The sequence below is a fragment of the Geotrypetes seraphini genome, chromosome 5, assembly GCF_902459505.1.
Source record: "Geotrypetes seraphini chromosome 5, aGeoSer1.1, whole genome shotgun sequence".
Lineage (NCBI taxonomy): Eukaryota > Metazoa > Chordata > Amphibia > Gymnophiona > Dermophiidae > Geotrypetes > Geotrypetes seraphini.
In genome coordinates this window covers 126,610,300-126,634,857 of record NC_047088.1, presented here as the reverse complement: position 1 = coordinate 126,634,857, position 24,558 = coordinate 126,610,300, and the positions used below count along the sequence as shown (strand labels likewise).

At 45.7% G+C, this 24,558-nt stretch overlaps 1 protein-coding gene across 1 annotated transcript in view; it reads right to left on the bottom strand.

Annotated features, from left to right (window-relative positions):
* Positions 1-24,558, bottom strand: part of LOC117360389 (TRAF3-interacting protein 1-like) — a gene marked incomplete at its 3' end in the record, with an annotated part of 741,717 nt that overhangs the window by 443,546 nt on the left and 273,613 nt on the right. Inside the window, exon 4 of the mRNA XM_033944098.1 lies at positions 23,628-23,792. Coding sequence (XP_033799989.1) covers positions 23,628-23,792 — 165 coding nt within the window. The remainder of the gene's footprint in view (positions 1-23,627; positions 23,793-24,558) is intronic.

Sequence of the window (24,558 nt, the reverse complement as noted above, 5' to 3'; positions counted from 1 at the left end):
TAATAGAAAGGGTGTCTGACATTTCCTTTAAAAATTTGGTGAAGGAGGAGTGCTCTGGCTTAGCAGCAGTATCCTGCACCGATGGTTCATCCTCATCAGATGTGTAATCTTCCTCGGTACCGAAGGGATCATCTGAGTCGAACCACAAGTCAGGGTCCCGTACCGATTGGAAACGGCCCTGGGAAAGTGGAGTAGATGTTACGGTGTGCTTAGTCTTGCGTACCGATTTACCTGAACGGGTGGAGACGGTACCTGGGGAATGCGGTACGGTACGGGGTTCAGAGAACGGTACCAGGTCCGAGACCATAGGGGTAGCACGCCGCTTCGGTTCCGCTGACAGAACAGGCATGGATAAAGATTTGTGCGGTGCCGAAACAGTCGATGTCGATAAAAGAGGCTGATCGACAGACGGCACCGAAGGCTCAGTCGGTACCGATACTGAAGGTTCGGGGTCAACAGAGCCGGGAGCAAGTGTTGGAGTTGCTGCTTAAGCTGGACCTGGAGGATAGAGGCAATGCGCTCATCCAACGTTGGTCCCGATGGCACCAGTACCGGTTTTTTCTTGCTCGGTACCTTCGGTGCTGCTCGACGCTCTGGTGAAGTCGATGCCGATGACGAGGCAGTGACTTCAATGGGAGCGGAGCGTTTACGAGGCCGGCGCTCAGTCTGCAGGACTTGGCTCACTGCATGCTCGACTGGCGGGCATAGGACAGTAGGGGAAGGCTTCTTAGCCGGCTTACCTACAGGAGTCGACACCGGCGATGCATCTTGCGGTGCCGAGGCAGTCGGAGTCGATTTGGAGGAAGTCGTCAACGTCGATACCAGTGCAACTTCCATAGCGGTACCGAAAAGGATCCGCTGCTGAATTTGACGATTTTTTAAAGTTCTTTTTTGTAAAGAACTACAGCGGGTGCAGGTTTCAGCCCTATGGTCCGGACCCAGACACTGGAGGCACCACTTGTGCGGGTCGGAGAGGGAGATAGGGCGGGCACACCGCTGACACTTTTTGAAACCCGGTGACGGGGGCATGAAGGGAAAAACTGCTGTAGCAAAATCGAAGCCCGAGGCTTCGATGGTGCCAACAGGCCCCGCCGGGGCAGATTGATAAAAAAATGAAAAATAAAACGATTTTTTTTTTTTTTTTTTACACAAACGGTAAAGAAAAATGAAAGAAATAAATTATGAAGAAAAAAATACGCGCGAGTGGGAAGGCAAGTGAAAAGGTAGAAAAAACTTCCAACAGCTGTTGGAAACACGCATCTTCTTAGCTCCGCGGAATTAAGAAAACTGGGGACCGCGCGCCTCTGTCGGGCGGGAAGACACTCGCGCACGCGCGGTGCGGCCTAGCTAGAACTTTCTAAAGTTCTTAGAGTGCAATCACTCTAAAATTGTCCGTACCGGGGCTCCGTCGGTACCGTCACCCATCAGTCAAGAATATGCTGCCTGCTTGTCCTGGGATAAAACCTTGTCCATTTTTGTTGGTAGCACTGCTGTATAAAAGCTTTTCTGGACACATTTAAAATGACTCTTGACAGGATCAGAAAGATCAGCGTCTGTTGATATCAAAGCGAGAGGTACCAAGCTGTCAGGTGTAATGACTGTAGACTGGGATGTAAAGAAGACCCTTGACTTTGTGTGAGAAGAGATGGAAAGATCTGCAGAGGTATTGGATCCCTGATCGAGTGCTGAAGTAGAAGGGAAAACCATGGTTGTCTGGGCCACCAAGGAGCTATAAGGATCATGGTGGCTGATTCTTGCTTGAGCTTCACTAGTGTCTTGAGAATGAGAGGATTTGATGGAAACGCATAGAGGAATTTGTCCGACCAATCCAGGAGAAAAGCATCTGCCTCTAGATGATGAGAATATTGCCGGGAACAGAATTGACCAAATAAAATGTGGCATAAGTTAGAATGATCCTTCATCTCTACCTGGCACCTTCCACGAGCTACCCGGAATAGTGGAGGAGCACCACTGGCACTTCCCACACTGTTCATGGCAACCCCGTCTCCCTTATTTTCACCCCATATTTTTGAAAATTACATTTTTGGCCCAGAGTTATACCCCTAGAGTAGGCTATTCGGGGAAAATCAAGAAGCGAGCGGTGGATCTGTACTATGTACCAATGTTGTCTCATGAGGTCCACCATTAGGTTAGTCGCTTTAGAAAAAGGTAATACGCAGGTCAAAATCTCATTATCCATCTCAATGCATGTCTTTCGCTCTTCTAAAAGGAGTTCCCTTTGCGCAAATCTAGCTCGTAAGTAAGCTAATCTTATGGATCTCTCCGGATAACCTCTCTTTCTAAGTCTACACTCTAGGGGTATAACTCTGGGCCAAAAATGTAATTTTCAAAAATATGGGGTGAAAATAAGGGAGACAGGGGGTTGCCATGAACAGTGTGGGAAGTGCCAGTGGTGCTCCTCCACTATTCAGGGTAGCTCATGGAAGGTGCCAGGTAGAGATGTGACTTTGAGGGCGAAAACTGATACTGACTGTAACTCGCAGGATGTTATCTATGTGATTATGTGTCCGTGCGACTTGATATGTCAGTTGGACCAACAGGAGGGTAAGGATTAGAATGACTGAGCATAAATCACATATTGTGAACAAAGTCATGCAGGCACCCGTAGAGGATCACACATAACCATACGTGGGAGGGACGGAGGGAAAGATCAAAGGAGGTTAAATCAAAGCGAATAACGATATATTTTCTTGCTGGATAAGGTGGACCCTAGAGGGTTAAATGGGGAAATAGAATGGTTATCGGGGATTGGTTAAATTTATCCAATAGGAACAGGGGGTGGGAGGTTTTGAATTAAAATGTGGAGGAGTATATAAACACCGGTCAGTACGCTGCGGCCATCTTTCTCTCACAGATTTTGGAGTCGGATGACAACAGCGACCTCGGTGAGCTACATTCTATTCATTTATATAAGAAGCACTGAAAGGAGTATAGTGGGTAGCTGTGTTGTATGAATGGTTTTTCACAGCGTCCTGCTTTTTATGCTTTATTCCGTAGGGGGACCCTTGATACAGCAATGTATGCGAAACATGTCGGGTCAGACTCCTAGGTTTTGGCTGTGATATAAGCTAAGTACAAATACACTATTTAAGCACTTTATATTTATATATATTTATTAGGGGAAATTCTATTATGCAACAAAAAGATTTTTAGATAATTTCATCACATAAAAAGCAGAACAAGGAAAAGTTTACTATCAATAAGGTGACAGCCAATGATGAGGCGCCACGTAAAGCTTCCCGCAATTTGAAAAGTGGCTTTGTGGTGGAATGGTGGGGCTGAGGCTTCCCTTTGAGATTTATTACTGATGTTAACAATATAGAGTCCAGGTGGTAAATGCTTATATGGGAACAGAATTGAGGAAGTTAGTGATTGAGGGCGGACACAAATAGGTCAATCTGAGGAGACCCCACTGAGAAAAAAATCCAATGCACGACCTTGGAGTGAATGAAACGTCCACTCATATGGTTGAATAAATCTGCTGAGCTTGTCGGCAAGAGTGATTTGTGCTCCTTGAACACAGACAGTCTATAGAAATATGTTTCAACCGATTGCCCAGTTACAAATATTCTCGGACTCTTGACAAAGAGCCAGAGAGCCCGTCCTTCCCTGCTTGTTTATGTAATACATTGCAACTTGATTGTAGGTGTGAAAAAGGACATGATTGGATACAGAGCAGTCTTCAGAACATTCTCAATTGTTCTGAGCTCCAAGAGATTTATGTGGAATTTTTGTTCTTGAGCAGACAAGTAGCCCTGTGTCCCGAGACTATTTAGATGAGCCCCCCAAGCATACATGGATGAGTCTGTTGTCAAAACCTTCTGATGAGGAAGCATTTGGAACAGTAACCCCTTGGAAAGATTTGAGGAATTCATCCACCACTGTAGGAGTTGACAAAGCGATGATGTGACCACAATCTGCTGAGAGAAGGGATCGAGAGCTTGAGACCATTGGGACGCCAGAGACCACTGAGCTGTTCTAAGGTGAAGTCTGGCAAAGGGGGTAACATGTATTGTGGATGCCATGTGGCCCAAAAGTCTCATCATTTTGCTGAGATAGACGGAAGATGGTAGACTTGATGGCAAAGTTGAAGCAGATTGTCTTGTCATTGTTGAGGAAGGAATGCTCTGAGCAGTATCATGTCTAAGAAAGCTCCTATGAACTGAAGAGTCTGAGAGGATTGAAGTTGACATTTCAGAAAGCTGACTTAGAGCCCTAAGTGTTGAAGGAAGAGGACAGCTGATTGTATTGCTGAGCATACTCCTTGAGGGGAGGCGTCTTATGAGCCAATCGTCCAAGGTAGGGAAAAACTTGAAAGCCCTGGTCTCTTAAAGCCACTACCACTACAACAAGGCATTTGCTAAACACTCTCCTAACCAAGCTATTAGAATCCATCATATCCACCCAACTCTCATCCTACCTAGAACGATTCTCTATCCTCCTACCCCACCAATTCGGCTTCAGACCCAACTTTAGCACCGAATCCCTCTTGGCCTCACTAATCTCTAAGGTGCAACAACTCCATTCTCGCAACAAATTTGCTGTTCTTCTTCAATTCGACCTCTCCGCAGCCTTCGATGTCGTTCACCACGACATCCTAATCTTCCAACTCTCCGAAATAGGCATAAGCTCCACAGTCCTGGATTGGTTCTCGAAATTCCTACGCTTCCGCTCCTACACCGTTAACACAAACGGTTCCTCATCCCCCGCCTGGAAGCCGAAATGTGGAGTCCCTCAAGGCTCACCCCTCTCCCCTATCCTTTTCAACATCTACATGTCCTCTCTGAAACTCCTTCATTTATCCCCCCTAGAAACTCTCTACTCCTACGCTGATGACATCCTCATCCTCCTCGAAACCGACTCGAACCTCTCGAACCTCGCTGAGAACATCTCCACATGTATCACGAATCTCCAATCCTGGGCCCAATCTGTACAAATGAAACTGAATGAGTCCAAATCCAAACTACTTTGGCTCGGCCCAATCCCAGACCATTTACCCACCTCCATCCCTCTATCTTCCGGCCCCACTCTTCAGCTTGAGTTTTCAAGCAAAGTCCTAGGCATCATCTTAGATTCCTCTCTCTCCTTCAACGATCACCTCAACTCCCTGGTAAAAAAATGCTTCTTTAGCCTCCATATGTTGAGGAAAGTAAGATCCTGCTTTCATCACTCTCATTTCGCCATCCTCGTTCAATCCACCATCCTCTCTAGACTGGACTACTGCAACTCCATCTATATAAGCCTAACTAAGAAAAACCTCCATAGACTTCAGCTAATTCAGAACGCCGCAGCCAAGCTTATTTTCGCAAAAGGCAAGTTCGACCACGTTTCCCCACTCCTCTCCAAGCTTCACTGGCTCCCAGTATACTCCAGAGTCCTCTATAAATGTGCCTGCATAGCCTTCAAGATTCTACATGGCGTCCTTCCTCCTGTTATCCCACTCTTCTGGAATTCCTCAAACCCGCTCTCGACTAGATCCTCCCAAAAACTGAAACTATCTTTCCCTTCTATAAAAGGTATATCCCGCGCAGGAAAACTTGGAACATCCCTCCCCTTTAGAACCACAGAACTCTGGATCAACCTTTCATCCCCGCTCAGAAATTCTAGCTCCTTCCAATCCTTCCGCAAACACTTGAAAACTTGGCTCTTTTCAAAAATCTAATCACCTCCCGTGCTCTAGTACACTGTCCCCCTCTATCTCCTCAGTCCCTCCCCTATATCCTTTCTTTGTAGTTCCTTTCCTCTCAACCTCTGTAAACCGTGCCGAGCTCTGCGCACGCGGAGATGGTGCGGTATACAAACCTAAGGTTTAATTTAGTTTAGTTTAGAAGGGCAGAACTTTGTAATGAAAATGTTGATGGGCAATTAGAAATCGAAGAAATTTTCTGTGAGACGGATGAATCAATATATGTATTTATGCTTCTTTTAGATCTAGAGAGCACAGCCAATCGTTTTGATCAGAGGATACAGAGTTCCTAGAGATAACATTCAAAACTTTTCTTTGACTAGGGACTTGTTGAAGTGACACAGGTCGAGAATTGGATGGAGACCTCCCATCTTATTTAGGATGAGAAAATACCTGGTGTAGAACTCCTAATTTTTCTGATGAGGGGGCACTACTTCTATGGCATTTAGTTGAAGCACAGCCTCTATTTCCTGAAGAAGAAGGGTAGTCTGCTGCGGGTTCAGAGAAGACTCTCTTGGAGGATGATTTGAAGGCTTGGAGAGATAATGAAGACTTTGAAGGACCCACAAATCGGATGTTATCAGAGTCCAACGCTGATGGCATAATTGTAGACGACCTTCAATTGGCTGAGGGAGAGGCTGAGAAAGGGGAACCGCAGTTATGCCCTCGAGAAGTGCATCAAAAGGATTGAGTAGGCTTTTGAGGAGCTGTCGCTTGAGGTTTTTGAGATTGTTATTCTTTCTGCTTTCTTTGAGGTGGCTGTCTAGCCACAGTCTGTTTAGCAGAATAGCACTGCAGATATGAATAAGAAGTTTTAGCAGGTTGCCTTGAAATCGAAGGTTTAGTCTTTGTCTTGACCAAAGAATTCTAACTCGTTTCATGCAACGTTAACTTTTGAGGGGCTGTTTAGATGGAAACAACAACGAGTTCCATCTCCTAAGCACAGAATATTGGCTAATCTGTTCTGAAGATTAATGTCCATGTCAGAAACTCTTAGCCAAGCCAGGCGTCTCATAGCAACAGACATAGCTGATGCTCTAGATGACATTTCAAAAGCATCATAGGCTGATCTTGCAATATATTGCCTAGTTTGAGAAAGAGATCTCACCAGCTGCTGATATTGTGCAAGATGTTCTTTAGGAATATACTGGTCAAAGTCAAACAGAAATATAGAAACATGATGGCAGATAAAGGCCAAATTGCCCATCTAGTCTGCCTATCCGCAGTAACCATTATCTCTTTCTCTCTCCAAGAGATCCCACATACCTATCCCAGACCCTTTTTAATTCAGACACAGTCTCTGTCTCCACCACCTCTTCTGGGAGACTGTTCCATGCATCTACCACCCTTTCTGTAAAAAAGTATTTCCTTAGATTACTCTGGAGCCTATCACCTCTTAAACTTCATCCTATGCCCTCTCATTGCAGTTTCCTTTCAAATTAAAGAGACTCGACTAATGCGCATTTACATTATGTAGGTATTTAAACATCTCTATCATATCTCCCCTCTCCCACTTTTCCTCCAAAGTATACAGATTGAGATCTTTAAGTCTGTTCCCATACGCCTTATGATGAAGACCACCTACCATTTTAGTAGCCTTCCTCTGGACCGACTCCATCCTTTTTATATCTTTTTAAAGGTGCGGCCTCCAGAATTGTACACAATATTCTAAATGAGGTCCCACCAAAGTCTTATACAAGGACATCAATACCTCCCTTCTATAACTAGCCATACCTCTCCCTATGAAACCTAGCATCCTTCTAGCTTTCGTCGTCAACCTGTTTAGCCACCTTAAGATCATCACATACAATCATACCCAAGTCCCGCTCTTCTGTTGTGCACATAAGCTCTTCATTCCCTAATCTGTACCGTTCTCTTGGGTTGCATTTCTTAGCATTAAATTTTAGCTGCCAAATTTCAGACCATTCTTCAAGCTTCACCAGGTCTTTCTTCATGTTAGTCACACCATCCGGCATTTCTACTCTATTGCAGATTTTCATATCATCCACAAAGAGGCAAATCTTACCCAACAACCCTTCAGCAATATCAAATATTAAAAAAAAAACAAAACAACAGGTCCAAGAACAGAACCTTGAGGCACACCACTGGTAACATCCCTTTCCTCAGAGCGAGCTCCATTGATCACTACCCTCTGTCACCTTCCACTCAACCAGTTCTTGACCCAGCCCGTCACTTTGGGACCCATCCTAAGGTCACTCAGTTTATTTATTAGACATCTGTGTGGAACACTGTCAAAGGTTTTGCTAAAATCGAAATAGACCACATCTAGCGCACATCCTCTATCCAATTCTCTGGTCACCCAGTCAAAGAAATTGATCAGATTTGTCTGGCAATTGTTTCATCAGATGTTTTAGATAACAGGAAAAATAGAAATTGTAATTAAGGATACATAAGAACATAAGCAATGCCTCTGCTGGGTCAGACCTGAGGTCCATCGTGCCCAGCAGTCCGCTCTCGCGGCGGCCCAACAGGTCCAGGACCTGTGCAGTAATCCTCTATCTATACCCCTCTATCCCCTTTTCCAGTAGGTAATTGTCCAATCCTTTCTTAAACCCCATTACCGTACTCTGCCCTATTACGTCCTCTGGAAGCGCATTCCAGGTGTCCACCACACGTTGGGTAAAGAACTTCTTCCTAGCATTCGTTTTGAATCTGTCCCCTTTCAACTTTTCTGAGTGCCCTCTTGTTCTTTTATTTTTTGAAAGTTTGAAGAATCTGTCTCTCTCTACTTTCTCTATGCCCTTCATGATCTTGTAAGTTTCTATCATATCCTCTCTAAGTCTCCTCTTCTCCAGAGAAAAGAGACCCAATTTTTCCAATCCTGCTTGCTAACATGGAATTTTGATACAGGCGACGTTCAATTTGTCCATAGTACGACCCTCACGCCCAGGGGGTGCTGAGGCATAAACTTTGGAATTTGAAGATTTTTTAAGAGTTGATTCCACTACTAAAGATTGATGTTGAAGCTGTAGTTTATCAAAACCTGGACAAGAAATGATTCTGTATAGAGAATCAAGTATTCTTGGAGCAACCGTAATGGTTAAAAGCATTTCTCAAATTTTGAAAAGTACCTCTCTAAGAATGTCATGTAATGGTAATTTAAGGAGTTCTTTAGGAGATTCATCATAGTCCATAGCTTCTAAGTACTCCATACTATAGGTAGTGTCAGCTTCCAGTTTAACAGGCAAAGCTTTGTTACCTAATGTATTTGGTAAAGGAAAGTCTTTCTGAAGGAGACCTCTGTCGAAGAGGTGTTTTCTGTGGCGATGGGTCTGAAAGAGATACCAGAAGACTCCGTGACAGATAAAGTAGGTGAACAGTCTAGGTCAGAACGAAGGTCCGAATCATATAAGAATTGGCGATACTGAAAGTCACAAAGAATGAAATTTCTGATATTTTTAGTACCGGTCCGATGAACATAAGAACATAAGAATTACTGCTGCTGGGTCAGACCAGTGGTCCATCGTGCCCAGCAGTCCGCTCACGCAGCAGCCCTCTGGTCAAACACCAGCGCCCTACCTGCGAACGTTCCAGTTCAGCAGGAACTTGTCTAACTTTGTCTTGAATCCCTGGAGGGTGTTTTCTCCTATGACAGACTCCAGAAGAGCATTCCAGTTTTCTACCACACTCTGGATGAAGAAGAACTTCCTTATATTCGTACGGAATCTATCCCCTTTCAATTTTAGAGAGTGCCCTCTTGTTCTCCCTAACTTGGAGAGGGTGAAAAACCTGTCCTTATCTAGTAAGTCTATTCCCTTCAGTACCTTGAATGTTTCGATCATGTCCCCTCTCAATCTCCTCTGCTTGAGGGAGAACAGGCCAAGTTTCTCTAATCTTTCGCTGTACAGCAACTCCTCCAGCCCCTTAACCATCTTAGTCGCTCTTTTCTGGACCCTTTCGATTAGTACCGTGTCCTTCTTCATGTACAGTGACCAGGTACAGAGAACACACAACGAGGCAGACACATAGGACACAACAGGCGCAGAGGACACCCACAGCAGGCGCTGAGGACACACAGCCAGGCAGATACAGAGGACTCAACCAGTCGAGCACAGAGGACACAACAGGCACAGAAGACACACAACCAGGTAGACACAGAGGGCACAGAGGACAGTCACAGCAGACACAGAAGACATCCACAGCAGACCGGCAAGTGGGCAGTAGACAGAAGCAGGATGTTGAGCTACCCAGTTTTCTGCACCATCTGCCATATGTATAACTACCTCCCCACTGGGAGGCGGTCTTACATATGTGCTTGATACGGAGAACTGGAGAGCCTGAAGAAGCAAGTCCAACTCCTGAAGGACAGAATACTGGAGGCACTTCAAGCAATGGAGGAGGAAAACAGAGATGCAGAGAACATCAAGGCGAAAGACACCATCGAGGAAGAAGTCTGGGAGCTGGAGAACTTCATAGAAGAGGCATACAGGGAGGCCGTAGAAAAACACCAGCAACAGTGGAACTGCAGGGATACACCTACAGAGAGAGTGGACCACCAGATGGACAGCCACCAGGGAGGAAATGGGTGACACAGCAGCAAGATCTGGAAACAGCAGAGGGAACCCAAAAGAAGACGAATGCCAGGATAAGAGAAAATGGATGGGAACGAAGGACATGGACCTACGGCTGGAGAGACGGACATACACCAAGGACACGGACCTGCGGCTGGAGAATCAAGAGAAGATGGAGAGGACAGCAATCGTTGTGGGGGATTCCATCATCAGACAAGTCGACAGCCACATAGCGGGAGGAAGACTGGATCGGCTGGTGACCTGCCTACCAGGAGCCAAGGTAGAAGACATAGTGAGCCGCATCAGCAGGATCATCGGCAGTGTGGAGGAAGAAGATACGACAGTAGTGATCCATGTGGGGACGAACAACGTGGGCAACAGAAACTACAGCAGAGAAGTACTTAAGGACCAGTTCCGTAAGCTTGGAAGGAAGCTGAAGACCAGAACGCAGAGGATAGCATTCTCAGAGATCCTGCTGGTACCCAGAGCAGATGGGAAGAGACAGATGGAGCTGCAAGCAGTCAACACATGGATGCGGCACTGGTGTGAGGAAGGAGGATTCCACTTCGTGCGCAACTGGGGGAAGAACAAGCTATTCAGGAAAGATGGACCCCTTCTCAGCAGAGACAGAATGAGGCTACTTGCAAGCAACATCAAGTGAGAAGTTGAGAAGCTTTTAAACTAGGAAAGTCGAGAGAGAGAGTCGATGGTTCGGGAACCCGGAGGATACCTTACAAGAAGACAGAGGGGAAGACTCACCGGATCATATGCAAAACAGACAGAAAGGGACACAAGAGGGAAGGACATGCAAGAAGGGAACAGGCTGCAAACTCAAGTGTATGTACAAGAACGCAAGGAGCCTTAGAAATAAGATTGGTGAATTAGAAGCTGTGGCACAAAAGGATAACGATGACATCATCGGCATCACGGAAACATGGTGGACTGAAGAAAATGTCTGGGACACAGTGCTACCAGGATGCAATCTATACCGCACAGACAGAGTGACTCAAAAAGGAGGCATTGCCATAAACGTGAAAGAGGGAATTGAATCTACTTGAGAGAACATGCCACAACAGTCGGATAAGTTAGAGTCTCTATGGGTCAAAATTTCATGATAAATGGACCGGAAATGAGGATTGGCATCACTACCGACCCCCAGGGCAGTCCGAGGAAATTGATGGAGAAATGACGGATGAGATTAAACGCAACTGTAAGGGAGGCAATGCAGTTATCACGGGCGACTTCAACTATCCGGGTCTGTATTTACTGAAGAAAATATACACAGCATACCGGAACCTATCAGGCAATATGCTGGAAGCAAAAATGGGAAACTGGTAGCGTTAATGGTCAGTCTAGAAGAGGTATGCAGGGAGATTGATAGGCTTAAGAGCGATAAGATAAAGAAGAGGATCGATGAGCATTCCTTTTACGCTTTGAAAGCGAGGCAGGAGAAGGCGAGCGGCAAAGGCAGGAGAGGGCAGGAAAAGCGCGAGGCAAGGCGAGGGCGAGCGGCAAAGGCAAAAACAGCTTCGGGGTAGCGGCGAGAGTAGCTCCGCCCACCCCGCACCGCATCAGCAGTAGGCGCCGGGCCCCTCAATAAAAGGAGGCAGGCCGACGGTCAGGCCACTGCTGCAGGAGGAGAGAACAACTCACCAAGCAGCGCACGAGGCAGAAGGCGAGCGGCAAAGGCAGGAGAGGGCAGGAAAAGCGCGAGGCAAGGCGAGGGCGAGCGGCAAAGGCAAAAACAGCTTCGGGGTAGCGGCGAGTAGCTCCGCCCACCCCGCACCGCATCAGCAGTAGGCGCCGGGCCCCTCCATAAAAGGAGGCGTGCCAACGGCGCACAGCCGTTCAGCGCGCAGCGAAGGCGAAGGCGCTCGCCTTAGCGAGAACGCCTTTGCGAAGGGCCTTGAGAAGGGCCTAATCTAAACTCTTCATTCTACCACTCGATCAATCACACCCTTCCTCTTTTCTTTCTTCCCACACCCATACACTTTCTTACACTCTCAGCCAGATAATTAATCCTCCCTTGAACCTCTCAGACCCTATATTAAAAAAAAAAAAATAAAAAACCCCCTCTGATATCTCTATCCTCATCTTTCTCCTTACATACTCTCTGACATCTCAACCTTTCTCTTTACAGAAATAAATCCCTCTAACTTGGAAATGGCGGGGAGGACACGGAGTACCAAAGCTACAGTCAAGATCGACACTCCAGCATCCAGAGGGACTCAGGGGATGGTCGAGGTCTGTACTCAGAAGGCAGAGGGTGACATGGATCAGAGGGCAGAGGGCTCAGTACAGACCGAGACCTTCCCCCCCTCCCAAAGTGCACTACAGTCTCTACACAGACAGAGGAGCTGGGAATCTTGGAAGAGGATATCTTGCAGGAACTACTGAGCCTCAGGGAGGAGGTTAAGCGCCTGAGGAGCATAAGAGATGACGAGGCCTTCATCGACGACGTCATCCTGGAACTGTCACACATCACAGAGAGAACCCACGACAGGTCCATCCTCGACACGCCCAAACCTACAGCACTAAACACACCAATTGGAGTACAGGAGATGATTGGAGATGCTGGCCCCTGGCAACTAGTAACCTCCTCTACGGGCAAGCGAAATAAACCCACCTCATTCTCACGCTCTTCTCCTTTTTCTTCTTCTTTTTCTCTTCAACAGGATAGCCACTCATCAATACCACAGCTAACTCTCAGAAATAGATTTCAAATCCTACAAGATGAAACCACCGAGGAAATAGCAGAAGAGGCTCATGAGGATACCCAGCACACAACGTCAAATCCAGAGCACACAGACCGACCCCCTCGAAAGGAACGAAGAGTGGTAGTCATCGGTGACTCCATGCTAAGGGGCACCGAGGGACCAATTTGCAGGCCTAATTTACAGTTAAGAGAGGTCTGCTGTCTCCCTGGAGCCAGGATCCAGGATATCACCACTAGCCTTGACAAAATTCTAAAACCTAATGATCATTTTCCCATGTTTCTCATCCATGTAGGCACAAACGACACTGCTAGGAACGACACAGAGAACATCCCCAGAGATTTTGGAGCGCTGGGAAAGAAGCTGAAGCAGACAGGAGCACAGGTGGTCTTTTCATCAATTCTTCCAGTGAGAAACAGAGGCAGAGCTAGAGAAGAGCGTATTCAACAGACTAACGAATGGCTCCGAGAATGGTGTGCAGAAATGAACTTCGGATTCCTAAACCACGGCAAAACGCTCCAGGGACTGCAGGGACCAGACGGACTCCACCTGACCAAAAGAGGTAGAAACGTATTTGGACATCGATTGGCCCGCCTACTCCACAGGGCTTTAAACTAGGTAAGTTGGGGGAGGGTACATACTTATATCCCAGAGCAGTAAGAAACCACCCTGAGGAGGCAAGTCGCACTCACACTACCAAATCTAAGGTAAGTACCAATGATATCCACAATAATTCAGGGAGAAATATCACTAATAATTTAGGAGCCACACTAACTCATAAAGGAAACTCTTCACAGATATGGAGGGCTATGTATGTTAATGCAGTGGTTCCCAACCCTGTCCTGGAGGACCACCAGGCCAATCGGGTTTTCAGGATAGCCCTAATGAATATGCATAAAGCAGATTTGCATGCCTCTCACTTCCATTATATGCAAATCTCTCTCATGCATATTCACTAGGGCTAGCCTGAAAACCCGATTGGCCTGGTGGTCCTCCAGGATAGGGTTGGGAACCACTGTGTTAATGCACACAGCTTGGGCAATAAAATTCTAGAATTAGAGACTGAGATAGCAAACGCCGATCTTGACGTGATAGCGATATCCGAAACCTAGTTCATGGAATCGCATGGGTGGGATATGGTTATACCAGGGTACAACCTACTTCGTTGCGACCGAGTGGGTAAATTGGGAGGAGGTGTAGCACTATACACTAAGGCAGTGGTTCCCAACCCTGTCCTGGAGGAACACCAGGCCAATTGGGTTTTCAGGCTAGCCCTAATGAATATGCATGAAGCAAATTTGCATGCCTATCACTTCCATCATATGCAAATCTCTCTCATGCATATTCATTAGGACTAGCCTGAAAACCCGATTGGCCTGGTGTTCCTCCAGGACAGGGTTGGGAATCACTGCACTAAGGAAAGAATCAAAACCACCAAAATCACAGATGTTAGATACACCGGGGAATCCATCTGGGTGTACCTGGCCAGAGGGAATAAAAAATGCCTATACCTTGGTGTGATATATAGACCTCCCAGGCAACAGGAAGACAAAGACATAGAATTAATCGAGGACATAGAGAACATCACACTGCGCGGGGACTCAGTAATACTAGGAGACTTCAACATGCCAGATGCAAACTGGAACACACTCTCCGCGACTACGGGTAGCAGCAAAAGAATATTAAACTCCATAAAGGGTGCACGTCTCAAGCAATTGGTATTGGAGCCCAACAGGGACCAGGCATTACTAGACCTAGTACTCACCAACGGAGATAGCGTCACAGAAGTCTCAGTAGGAGACACACTGGCCTCCAGCGACCATAATATGGTATGGCTCAACCTCAAGAAAGGTTTCCCTAAAACAAACACAACAACAAGGGTTCTCAACTTTAGAGGCACAGACTTCAACTGCATGGGAGATTTTGTCCATCAGGAGCTACATAAACAAGCAAAATCTGACAATGTGGAGGACATGTGGTCGTCTCTAAAGTCCATACTACACGAAGCAACAGACCGATACATAAAGACAGTAAGTAAACGCAGAAGAAACAAAAGACCCCAATGGTTCAGTAAAGAAATTTCAGACCTAGTTAAACAGAAAAAAGACGCATTTATCACCTACAAACATTTAGGCAGAGAGGGGGCAAAAGAGGACTATCTAGACAGATCTAAAGCTGTCAAAACAGCAGTCAGAGAGGCCAAACTCCGAATGGAGGAAGAGCTAGCACGGAAAATTAAGAAAGGGGATAAATCTTTCTTCAGCTATATTAATGACAGGAAAAGAAACAAAAATGGGATAGTACGCCTGAAGCAATCGGACGGTAACTTTGCGGAATCAGATTCTGAGAAGGCAGAACTACTAAACCAATACTTCTGTTCAGTGTTCACCCGCGAAATGCCAGGAGCTGGTCCACAGCTGCAGACGGGAGATAACCAGAAAGACCCGTTTCAATATTTCGAATTTACACCCAGTAGCGTTTACGACGAACTATCAAGACTCAAAGTAAACAAAGCCATGGGACCGGATAACCTACACCCCAGAATGCTCAGGGAGTTAAGGGAAGTCCTGGCTGAACCATTATCTGTTCTTTTCAATCTTTCCCTAAGCACAGGAAGAGTCCCCTTGGACTGGAAAACCGCCAACGTAATCCCACTCCACAAAAAGGGATGCAGGACAGAGACAGCAAACTACAGACCAGTGAGTCTCACGTCTATAGTGTGTAAACTAATGGAAACACTGATCAAACAGAATCTTGACACAATCCTAGACGAAGAAAAACTGCGTGATCCACACCAACACGGGTTCACCCAGGGTAGATCCTGCCAATCTAATCTGATTAGCTTTTTTGACTGGGTTACTAGACAACTGGACGCCGGAGAGTCACTGGACGTGGTATATTTGGACTTCAGTAAAGCATTTGATAGCGTCCCTCATCGAAGATTACTGAACAAGCTGAAATCGATAGGATTAGGAGACAGTCTAACTACATGGGTTGGGGATTGGCTGAGCGGTAGACTTCAGAAGGTGGTGGTGAACGGTGCCCTATCCGAAGCATCGGATGTGATCAGTGGAGTGCCGCAGGGCTCGGTCCTGGGCCCAATTCTATTCAACTTATTCATAAGAGATATGACGCAGGGACTTAGAGGAAGGGTATCACTGTTCGCCGACGATGCCAAACTTTGCAACATAGTAGGCAAAAGCTTATTACCTGATAATATGACACACGACCTACTGTTGCAGGAACAATGGTCGACTACTTGGCAGCTAGGCTTCAATGCTAAAAAATGCAAGATAATGCACCTGGGTAAGAGAAACCCGCGTAGAACTTATGTACTAAATGGTGAGACCTTGGTTAGAACCACGGAGGAACGCGATCTAGGAGTGATCATTAGCGAGGACATGAAGGTTGCCAATCAAGTGGAGAAGGCCACCTCCAGGGCAAGACAAATGATGGGATGTATCCGCAGAGGTTTCGTCAGCAGGAGACCTGAAGTTATGATGCCGTTGTACAGAGCCATGGTGAGACCTCACTTGGAGTACTGTGTTCAGTTTTGGAGACCACACTACCGAAAGGACGTGCTGAGGATCGAGTCGGTTCAGCGAACGGCCACCAGGATGGTCTTAGGGCTCAAGGATCTCACGTATAAAGAAAGACTAAAGAAAATGCGGCTGTACTCACTTGAGGAAAGAAGAGAACGGGGAGATATGATTGAAACATATAAGTACATCACGGGACGCATCGAGTCAGAAGATGATATCTTCTGGCTCATGGGACCCTCGACCACCAGAGGGCATCCGCTGAAAGTCAGGGGAGGGAAGTTTCATGGCGACTTCAGGAAGTACTTCTTCACCGAGAGAGTGGTGGATCATTGGAACAGACTCCCACTCCAGGTGATAAAGGCCAGCAGCGTGACGGATTTTAAGAGAAAATGGGATACTCACGTGGGATCTTTAAGGGAGTAAACTCAGGGAGGAGGGATACTTGGAATGGGCAGACTTGGTGGGCTATAGCCCTTTTCTGTCGCTTTTTTTTCTATGTTTCTATGTTTCTATGATGACATCTTGATCATGAAGGAGTCGATGCATAAAAGGAGGAGATCGATACCTTGAAGAGGAGCATCAATGAGATGAATGAGAACTTCGATGCAGAGATTGATGCCTGGAGGTTGAACATCATTGAAATGAAAAATGACAATTCCACACATGAGAGTCCTGAGGAGTGCAATGCTCCGACAGACAGCTGACAGCGATTGTCTAGGAGCGATGGTCTAGGACATGGCAACTCAACTTCAATGCCAAAAAATGCAAAGTTATGCACCTGGGCAGCCAGAATCCATGCAAGTCTTATACCCTTAATGGCGAGATCCTAGCAAAAACGGTAGCAGAACGAGACTTGGGGGTAATCGTCAGTGAGGACATGAAGTCTGCCAATCAAGTGGAGCAGGCTTCGTCCAAGGCAAGACAAATCATGGGCTGCATACGAAGGGGTTTCGTCAGTCGTAAGGCGGAAGTCATTATGCCATTGTATAGATCCATGGTGAGGCCCCACCTGGAATACTGTGTGCAATTCTGGAGGCCGCATTATCGCAAGGATGTGCTGAGACTGGAGTCGGTGCAAAGAATGGCCACCCGGATGGTCTCGGGACTCAAGGATCTACCATACGAAAAACGGCTTGACAAATTACAGCTATACTCGCTTGAGGAGCGCAGAGAGAGGGGGGACATGATCGAGACGTTCAAGTATCTTACGGGCCGCATCGAGGCGGAGGAAGATATCTTCTTTTTCAAGGGTCCCACGACAACAAGAGGGCATCCGTTGAAAATCAGGGGCGGGAAACTACGAGGTGACACCAGGAAATTCTTTTTCACTGAAAGAGTGGTTGATCGCTGGAATAGTCTTCCACTACAGGTGATTGAGGCCAGCAGCGTGCCTGATTTTAAGGCAAAATGGGATCGGCACATGGGATCTATTCACAGGGCAAAGGTAGGGGAGGGACATTAAGGTGGGCAGACTAGATGGGCCGTGGGCCCTTATCTGCCGTCTATTTCTATGTTTCTATGTTTACCTTTAGGCTTCCCAGACACCAGAATCTCTTGCGATGTCAAAGTCGATGCCGGCATTTTCAATGTCGATGGCTAAGAAGATCTGTTGGCGTCCATGGTAGTGCCAAACAACTGCATCTGTTGAGCGCAACAGGCCTTAAGAGAGGGCAACTTTAAAGAGGAACACTGGGAACAAGTCTCAATGCTGTGGTCAGGGCCTAAACAATGAAGACAACAGGAATGAGGGTCGGCAATAGAAACAGACCGCTGACACCTATCATACTTCTTAAAACCCGCCAAAGATTCTGACATGGATGGGAAATTAAACTCGATTTTTGAAGATGAAACCGCCAAGAAAAAACTCCGAAAGAAAAAAGAAAAGAAAAATACGTGAAATGAGAAGGCAACGCCGACTGAAGGGAGTTCTGTTAAAAAGATACTTCTTCATTCTGCGGAAAATGAACTGAGGTACCACAAGCCTCTTCATGCGCAGTGTGGGGAGTTGCAAAGCTCTTAAAATTTAAAGTGACAGTTCACTTTTCAAACTGTCCGTACTGGGCTCCATGGATGACGTCACCCATATGTGAAAATATGCTGCCTGCTTGTCCTCGGATAAAGTCCACTCCAGCAATCAAAAAACAGAATATCCTTATCCATGATAGTGTCAGGATTGTGACGCAGCTTGGAGTGATAGGCCCTGGCGACAACGGATGCCGCTGCAGCTGCTCTCAAACTCGAGGCCACAGAATCAAAAAGCCTTTTGAGCACAAGATCTATGCTGTGGTCTTGTGGGGGGTTTTTTAACACCACACCATCTTCACTGGGAAGAGAAGTACACTTCGTAACCTGCACCATCAAAAAAATCTATTTTGGGGGAAACAAAATGCAGATTAAAAGTATCCACCAGTGGACCAAGCTTAGACATAGCCTTGGCCATATGTAGAGGACCTTCTGGCACTTCCCAGTAACCCGTGACCATCTTCGTGACGTCCAGATGGTCAGAAATACAAGACTGCAGTTTCATGCTACACATAAGGGAGCACTCTACTGTTGAGGACTGAGGAGTCTCCAACTTCAATCCCTGAATGGATTCCAAAATGATCCCTATCAGCGCGAAAGGTTTTAAAAGTCGCACACTGTCCTCCCCAAGATCTGAAGCATTCCCCAGATCTGTGACTGCAGCCACATCCGAGTCCTGCAGATCTGTGACTGGAAAAATGATTGCATCCCCCACTGTGGAAGTGTCTGTCAGAAAAAGTTAAGGCATGAGATCATCTGCGTCATCCTCAGATGGATTGTCCCCCGACTGCACATGGCTCTGTTGCTGGGCACCCATGCCCTTGGGGAAAGGGAGCTGTCCTCACAGGGATCCTCTGCAGCATGAAAATATGTGAAGCAGTGGAAAAATACTGACTTTAAAGAAAAAATAAATATGAGAAGAAAAAAAAAGACTAGCTCCTACTGGAAGACAAGGAGGGCAGTCTAGAGGTAAGAGAGGAGGAGAAAAAAATCTATGCAAATTAGGCTTCCTACAAGAGATCTTGCGAGATGGGATTGAATTATTCAGGAATTGAATAGATTGTACAAGAAACATTTTTGAAGGATGTCTGTAAAGATTTTCAGTTTACTACAAAGCAAAGTGGTGACATGGTAGAAATTGTGTGAGCCAGTAATGAGCTTGATGACTATTTTGGATGAGCTGGATACAGTGGAGGTCTTTCAGTCTGGTAAAGTAAGTTACAGTAATCTTATCTGGTTGAGCACCAAGACATGAACAAGTATTTTGAAAGTTGACTTCTGAAGCAAAGATTGGACAGAATGGATCATACGGAGGTTGTAAGAAAAAAAAAAAAAATAAATAAAAAAACACTGTTGCACCAGAAGTCACCCCTTCAAAAAAAAAAAACCAAAAAGTCAACCATGCGTCCTTAAAACCTCTGCCCCCTGCTAATCTCCCTATCCATGCCTCTGACTCTCTAACCCCAGTCCCGACACTTTATTGCAATGTCAGATCCGCATACAGCAAGATCCAAATTCTGAAAGATCTTCTTGATGATTTTGACCCTGGATTCTTATGCATCACAGAATCATGGATTGCTAAAGATGACCTATTTACACAAAACAAACTCTATTCCCATGGTTACCAAGGCCTCTTCTCACCCAGACCTAACCGAAAAGGAGGCGGCCTGGCACTACTCTACAAATCTTTCTTTGACGTCCAGCTCCTTGGAAAGGGCAGCCACCCTCACTAGAATATATGCCTCAGTCAATGATGAACTCCGCCCTCACCCATTGGGTATCTTGCTACTATACCGCCCACCTACCCCTTGGATCAAGTCCTCTGATCTCGTCCTCGAGACCATAACAAACGCCTTCCTTAAATTTCAAAGATTACTGATTATTGGGGATATTAATCTCCACCTTGATGACATCACCAGCAAGGACGCGATTGAATTTAACAACTTCCTCTCCTCTCTAGGATTTTCCCCCCCTGCTCCCTCTCCAACCCATGAAAAAGGGCACACACTAGATTTCATCAGTTTCCTTGATCTTACCTCTTACAAAACTTCAGCCGATGACGCTCGTTGGGAACACGTCCCTTGGTCAGACCACTTCTTAGGGGCTTTCTCTCTTCCCAATTTCATGTCGCATCTTGGGGCCCCATCCTGTTCCCCCAATTCCATTACCTTCCGCAAAAAAATTACGAGCGATCTGTTCTGGACCAATTTCCTTAAACATCTCTCCTCCATTCCCAAGCCCGCAGATTCAGAAACCAATTGGCACAACTGGATCACCCTCTCTGAATCCACCCTACCACTCTCTTGCTCCATTATCCACTAAAACCATCTCCTACCCCCATAAGACCCCCTGGTACCTTCCATTTCACAGAGAACTGAAGCAGAAATGTCGAGCTTTGGAGCGCAAATGGAAAAAATCTAATTCCCCTACAGACAGACAGACCTGGAGGGTCAATATTAAGCTCTACAATACAATATTAAAAAAAGCTAGGAAGAACTACTAAGGAGACAAGATCTCCAGATCCAACAACCAGAATAGTGCATTGTTTAACATCTGGCGCTCCTTAACCTCTAAAAACGACTCCACCCTGCTTCCCTCTTTTCCGTCAGCTGATGTTCTAGCAAAATTCTTCTATGAAAAGGTTACTTCTCAAGATGCTCCTTCCCGCCTACAGTCTCCTACAACTCCCTGGTGCCCACCGATCCCATCCCTACACTACCTATCTCCAACCCCATCCCAGCTGACAGATCTTGGATTGCCTTTGAGCTCATATCTGAATTGCAGGTCTCTAAACTCTGCCTCAAACTAAAAACTTGCAACTGTACCTTGGACCCTCCTACCTATTTGAGAAAATTCCCACACAGGTCATTGCATCTCTCACCAAACTTATAAACTCTGCCCTTCTATCAGGCCTATTCTCTTCTGAAATGGGACACATTGCTTTGACCACACTACTGAAAAAATCTGATCTAGACCCCTCCACTTCATCCAGCTATCGTCCAATAGCAAATATCCCTCTCCTAACCAAGATGCTAGAGTCTATCATATCTTCCCAACTCTCATCCTACTTAGAAAGATTCTCTATTCTCCTTCCTTACCAATATGGATTCAGACCCAATTTCAGCACCGAATCCCTATTGGCCTCACTAATCTCTAAGGTTCAACAATTTCATTCTCGTAATAAGTTCGCTGTTCTTCTACAATTTGACCTTTCTGCTGCTTTTGACGACGTCCATCATGATATTCTAGTTTTCCAACTCTCCGAGATAGGCATCAACTCCACAGTTCTAGACTGGTTCTCAAAATTCTTATGTTCCCGTTCTTACACCGTTAACATGAACGGCACCTCATCCTCCCCCTGGAAACCGACATGTGGAGTCCCGCAAGATTCACCTCTATCTCCTATTCTTTTCAATATCTATATGTCCTCTCTGAAACTCCTCCATCTATCCCCCTTTGAAACACTTTACACTTATGCTGATGACATCCTTGTCCTCCTCGTGACCGACTCAAACCTCACTAACCTCTCCGAGAACATATCCTCATGTATATCGAACCTCCAAACCTGGGCCCTCACTGTTCAAATGAAACTAAACGAGTCCAAAACAAAACTACTTTGGCTCAGTCCAATATTAGACCATTTACCCATCTCCATTCCACTGTCCTCCGGCCCCACACTACAGCTTGAATTCTCAAGCAAAGTTCTGGGCATCATCATGGACTCCTCACTATCCTTCAATGACCACTTCCACTTCCTGGTAAAAAAATGCTTCTTTAGCCTTCATATGCTGAGGAAAGTGAGATCCTGTTTCCATCAAAAACACTTTGCCGTCCTTGTACAATCCATCATCCTCTCCAGATTAGATTATTGCAACTCTATCTACTTAAGCCTAACTAAGAAAAGCCTCCTCAGACTCCAGCAGATTCAGAATGCTGCAGTTAAGCTTATTTTCACAAAAAGTAAATTTGATCACGTCTCACCACTTCTGTCCAAGCTTCACTGGCTTCCAATAATCTCCAGGGTCCACTTCAAATGTGCCTGCCTAACTTTCAAGATCCTTCACAGCATTCTTCCTCCCGTTATTCCACTATCTTGGAATTCCTCTAATCCTAATTCCACCAGATCCTCCCAAAAATTAAAACTATCATTCCCTTCAATAAAAGGTATATCTCATGCTGGAAAACTAGGGACATCCCTCCCCTTTAGAATCACCGAGCTCTGGAACAACCTTACATCCCCTCTCAGAAATTCGAGCTCCCTCCAACTCTTCCGAAAACATCTGAAAACTTGGCTTTTCTCAAAAATGTAACACCTCCCCCCTCTCTGGTACCCTAAAACCCTCTATTTCTCCTTTACTCTTAATCCACAACCATCCTTTGGAGTTCCATTCTATCTTAGTCCTGTATACCGTGCCAAGGTCTACGATCGTGGAGATGTGGTATACAAACCTAAGGTTTAGTTTAGTTTAGTGTTTAGAAGCTGAGAGCAGAGTTAAGAGTGATACCAAGAACCCTCAAGTTTTTAACTAAGGAAACCTGGATGCCATTAAGTACGGGCAACAAAAGCAGAACCTCACTAGCAGAGGTGAAAAAAGCAAGTACTTATCAGGATTCAGCTTAAGCCAGTTAGTATTTAGCCAAAAGGTAATCTGAACAAGCTTCTAGCTGAGGTAGTACATATCATGTGAAGTGATCTGTGCCATTCAGAGACTTCTCATGCAAACTGTTAGCTGAAACACGGTCCTTGTCAGATCTTTTAATATTTAATAGTTTTCAACAGTTGACGTTTCATGTATATGGGCCAGCTCAACCCTTTGTTTCTGTTTTGTCTTGGGGTTTTTTGGGTTTTTTTTTGGAGGGGTGGTTAGCATGCATTACTAACTAGAAAACGAGGAAGCATTCTCAGTTATGTCTTTAGAAAGAGGATGGATTTTCAATTGTATGCAATATTATCCCAGCAGAAAAGGAAAACACAGTAGTCAATTTTCATAAGAAAATAACCCATATAGACCATGCAAAATTATACAGCTTATTTGAAAATTGTCACCTAAAAATAATCCAAATAATCCAATTACTATCCATTAAAGAGCTGTATTCTTGCAAGACTCACCACTTTTTCTTCAAAGTTTTTCCTCTCTTGCATCTTGGACTCTCTATTCCTCTCTTGCATCTTGGACTCTCTATTCTCTTTATCTTGAGGTTTGAAGGGTGGTTTTCCTTTCATCTCTGTTTTCTCCCCAGCAAGAACCTTCTTTACAGCATCATCACTGGATAGCTGCAGGAAGAAATGTTGGCAATAAAAAAGAGTGGATAGAAACCAAATTAACAGTCAATTCTAGGTATGAACACTGGAAAAATGATCAAAACAAATATCCTAGTTTCCCATATTTTGCTGGCTTTGAAAAAGAGATTATGAGCTAGATTCACTAAAGATAGTGACTAAATCGTTGTTGTCCAATTCTCTGGCCAATTTTCCAACAGCTATTGATTCACTATCAAGTTTGCATGCAAATGATTTGCACGGAGATGCAAATCATTTGCATGCAAGCCCACCGACTCAATCGCTCATTGAGCGACTGGCACATGGCAGAGCCCTAACAGTAGTGACAGGGGAAGCGACCTCCTGTCACTGATGTCAGGGCTTCTGCTTTTATAAAATGGAACAGATGTTTTGCGCAACTTACCTGTCTCATTAAAAAAGCTTCCCCCATCCCCTGTGCTAGCACCCACGAGCCACCGAACCCCAAAAAGATGGCAGGAAGGATGCCCACTCCCTCCTGCAAGGAAAGACCTCCACCCTGAAGGAAAAGTCAGGAGGGATGCTCACTCCCCTTCTGCCACAAAGGTGCCTGCTCACCCCCCCAAAGAAAAACAGTAGGAGGGATGCTCACTCCCTCCTGCTACCGGCGGCCCCCCTCCCCCTCCAAGCCCCGTGCTCCATACCTTAACATTGGGAGGAGGTACTAAACACCCCTCCTGCTCCTTCTCCTCTTTGTGACATTGGGCCTTAGGCCTCTCCCCAGTGAGGGGAAGTAAGCAGG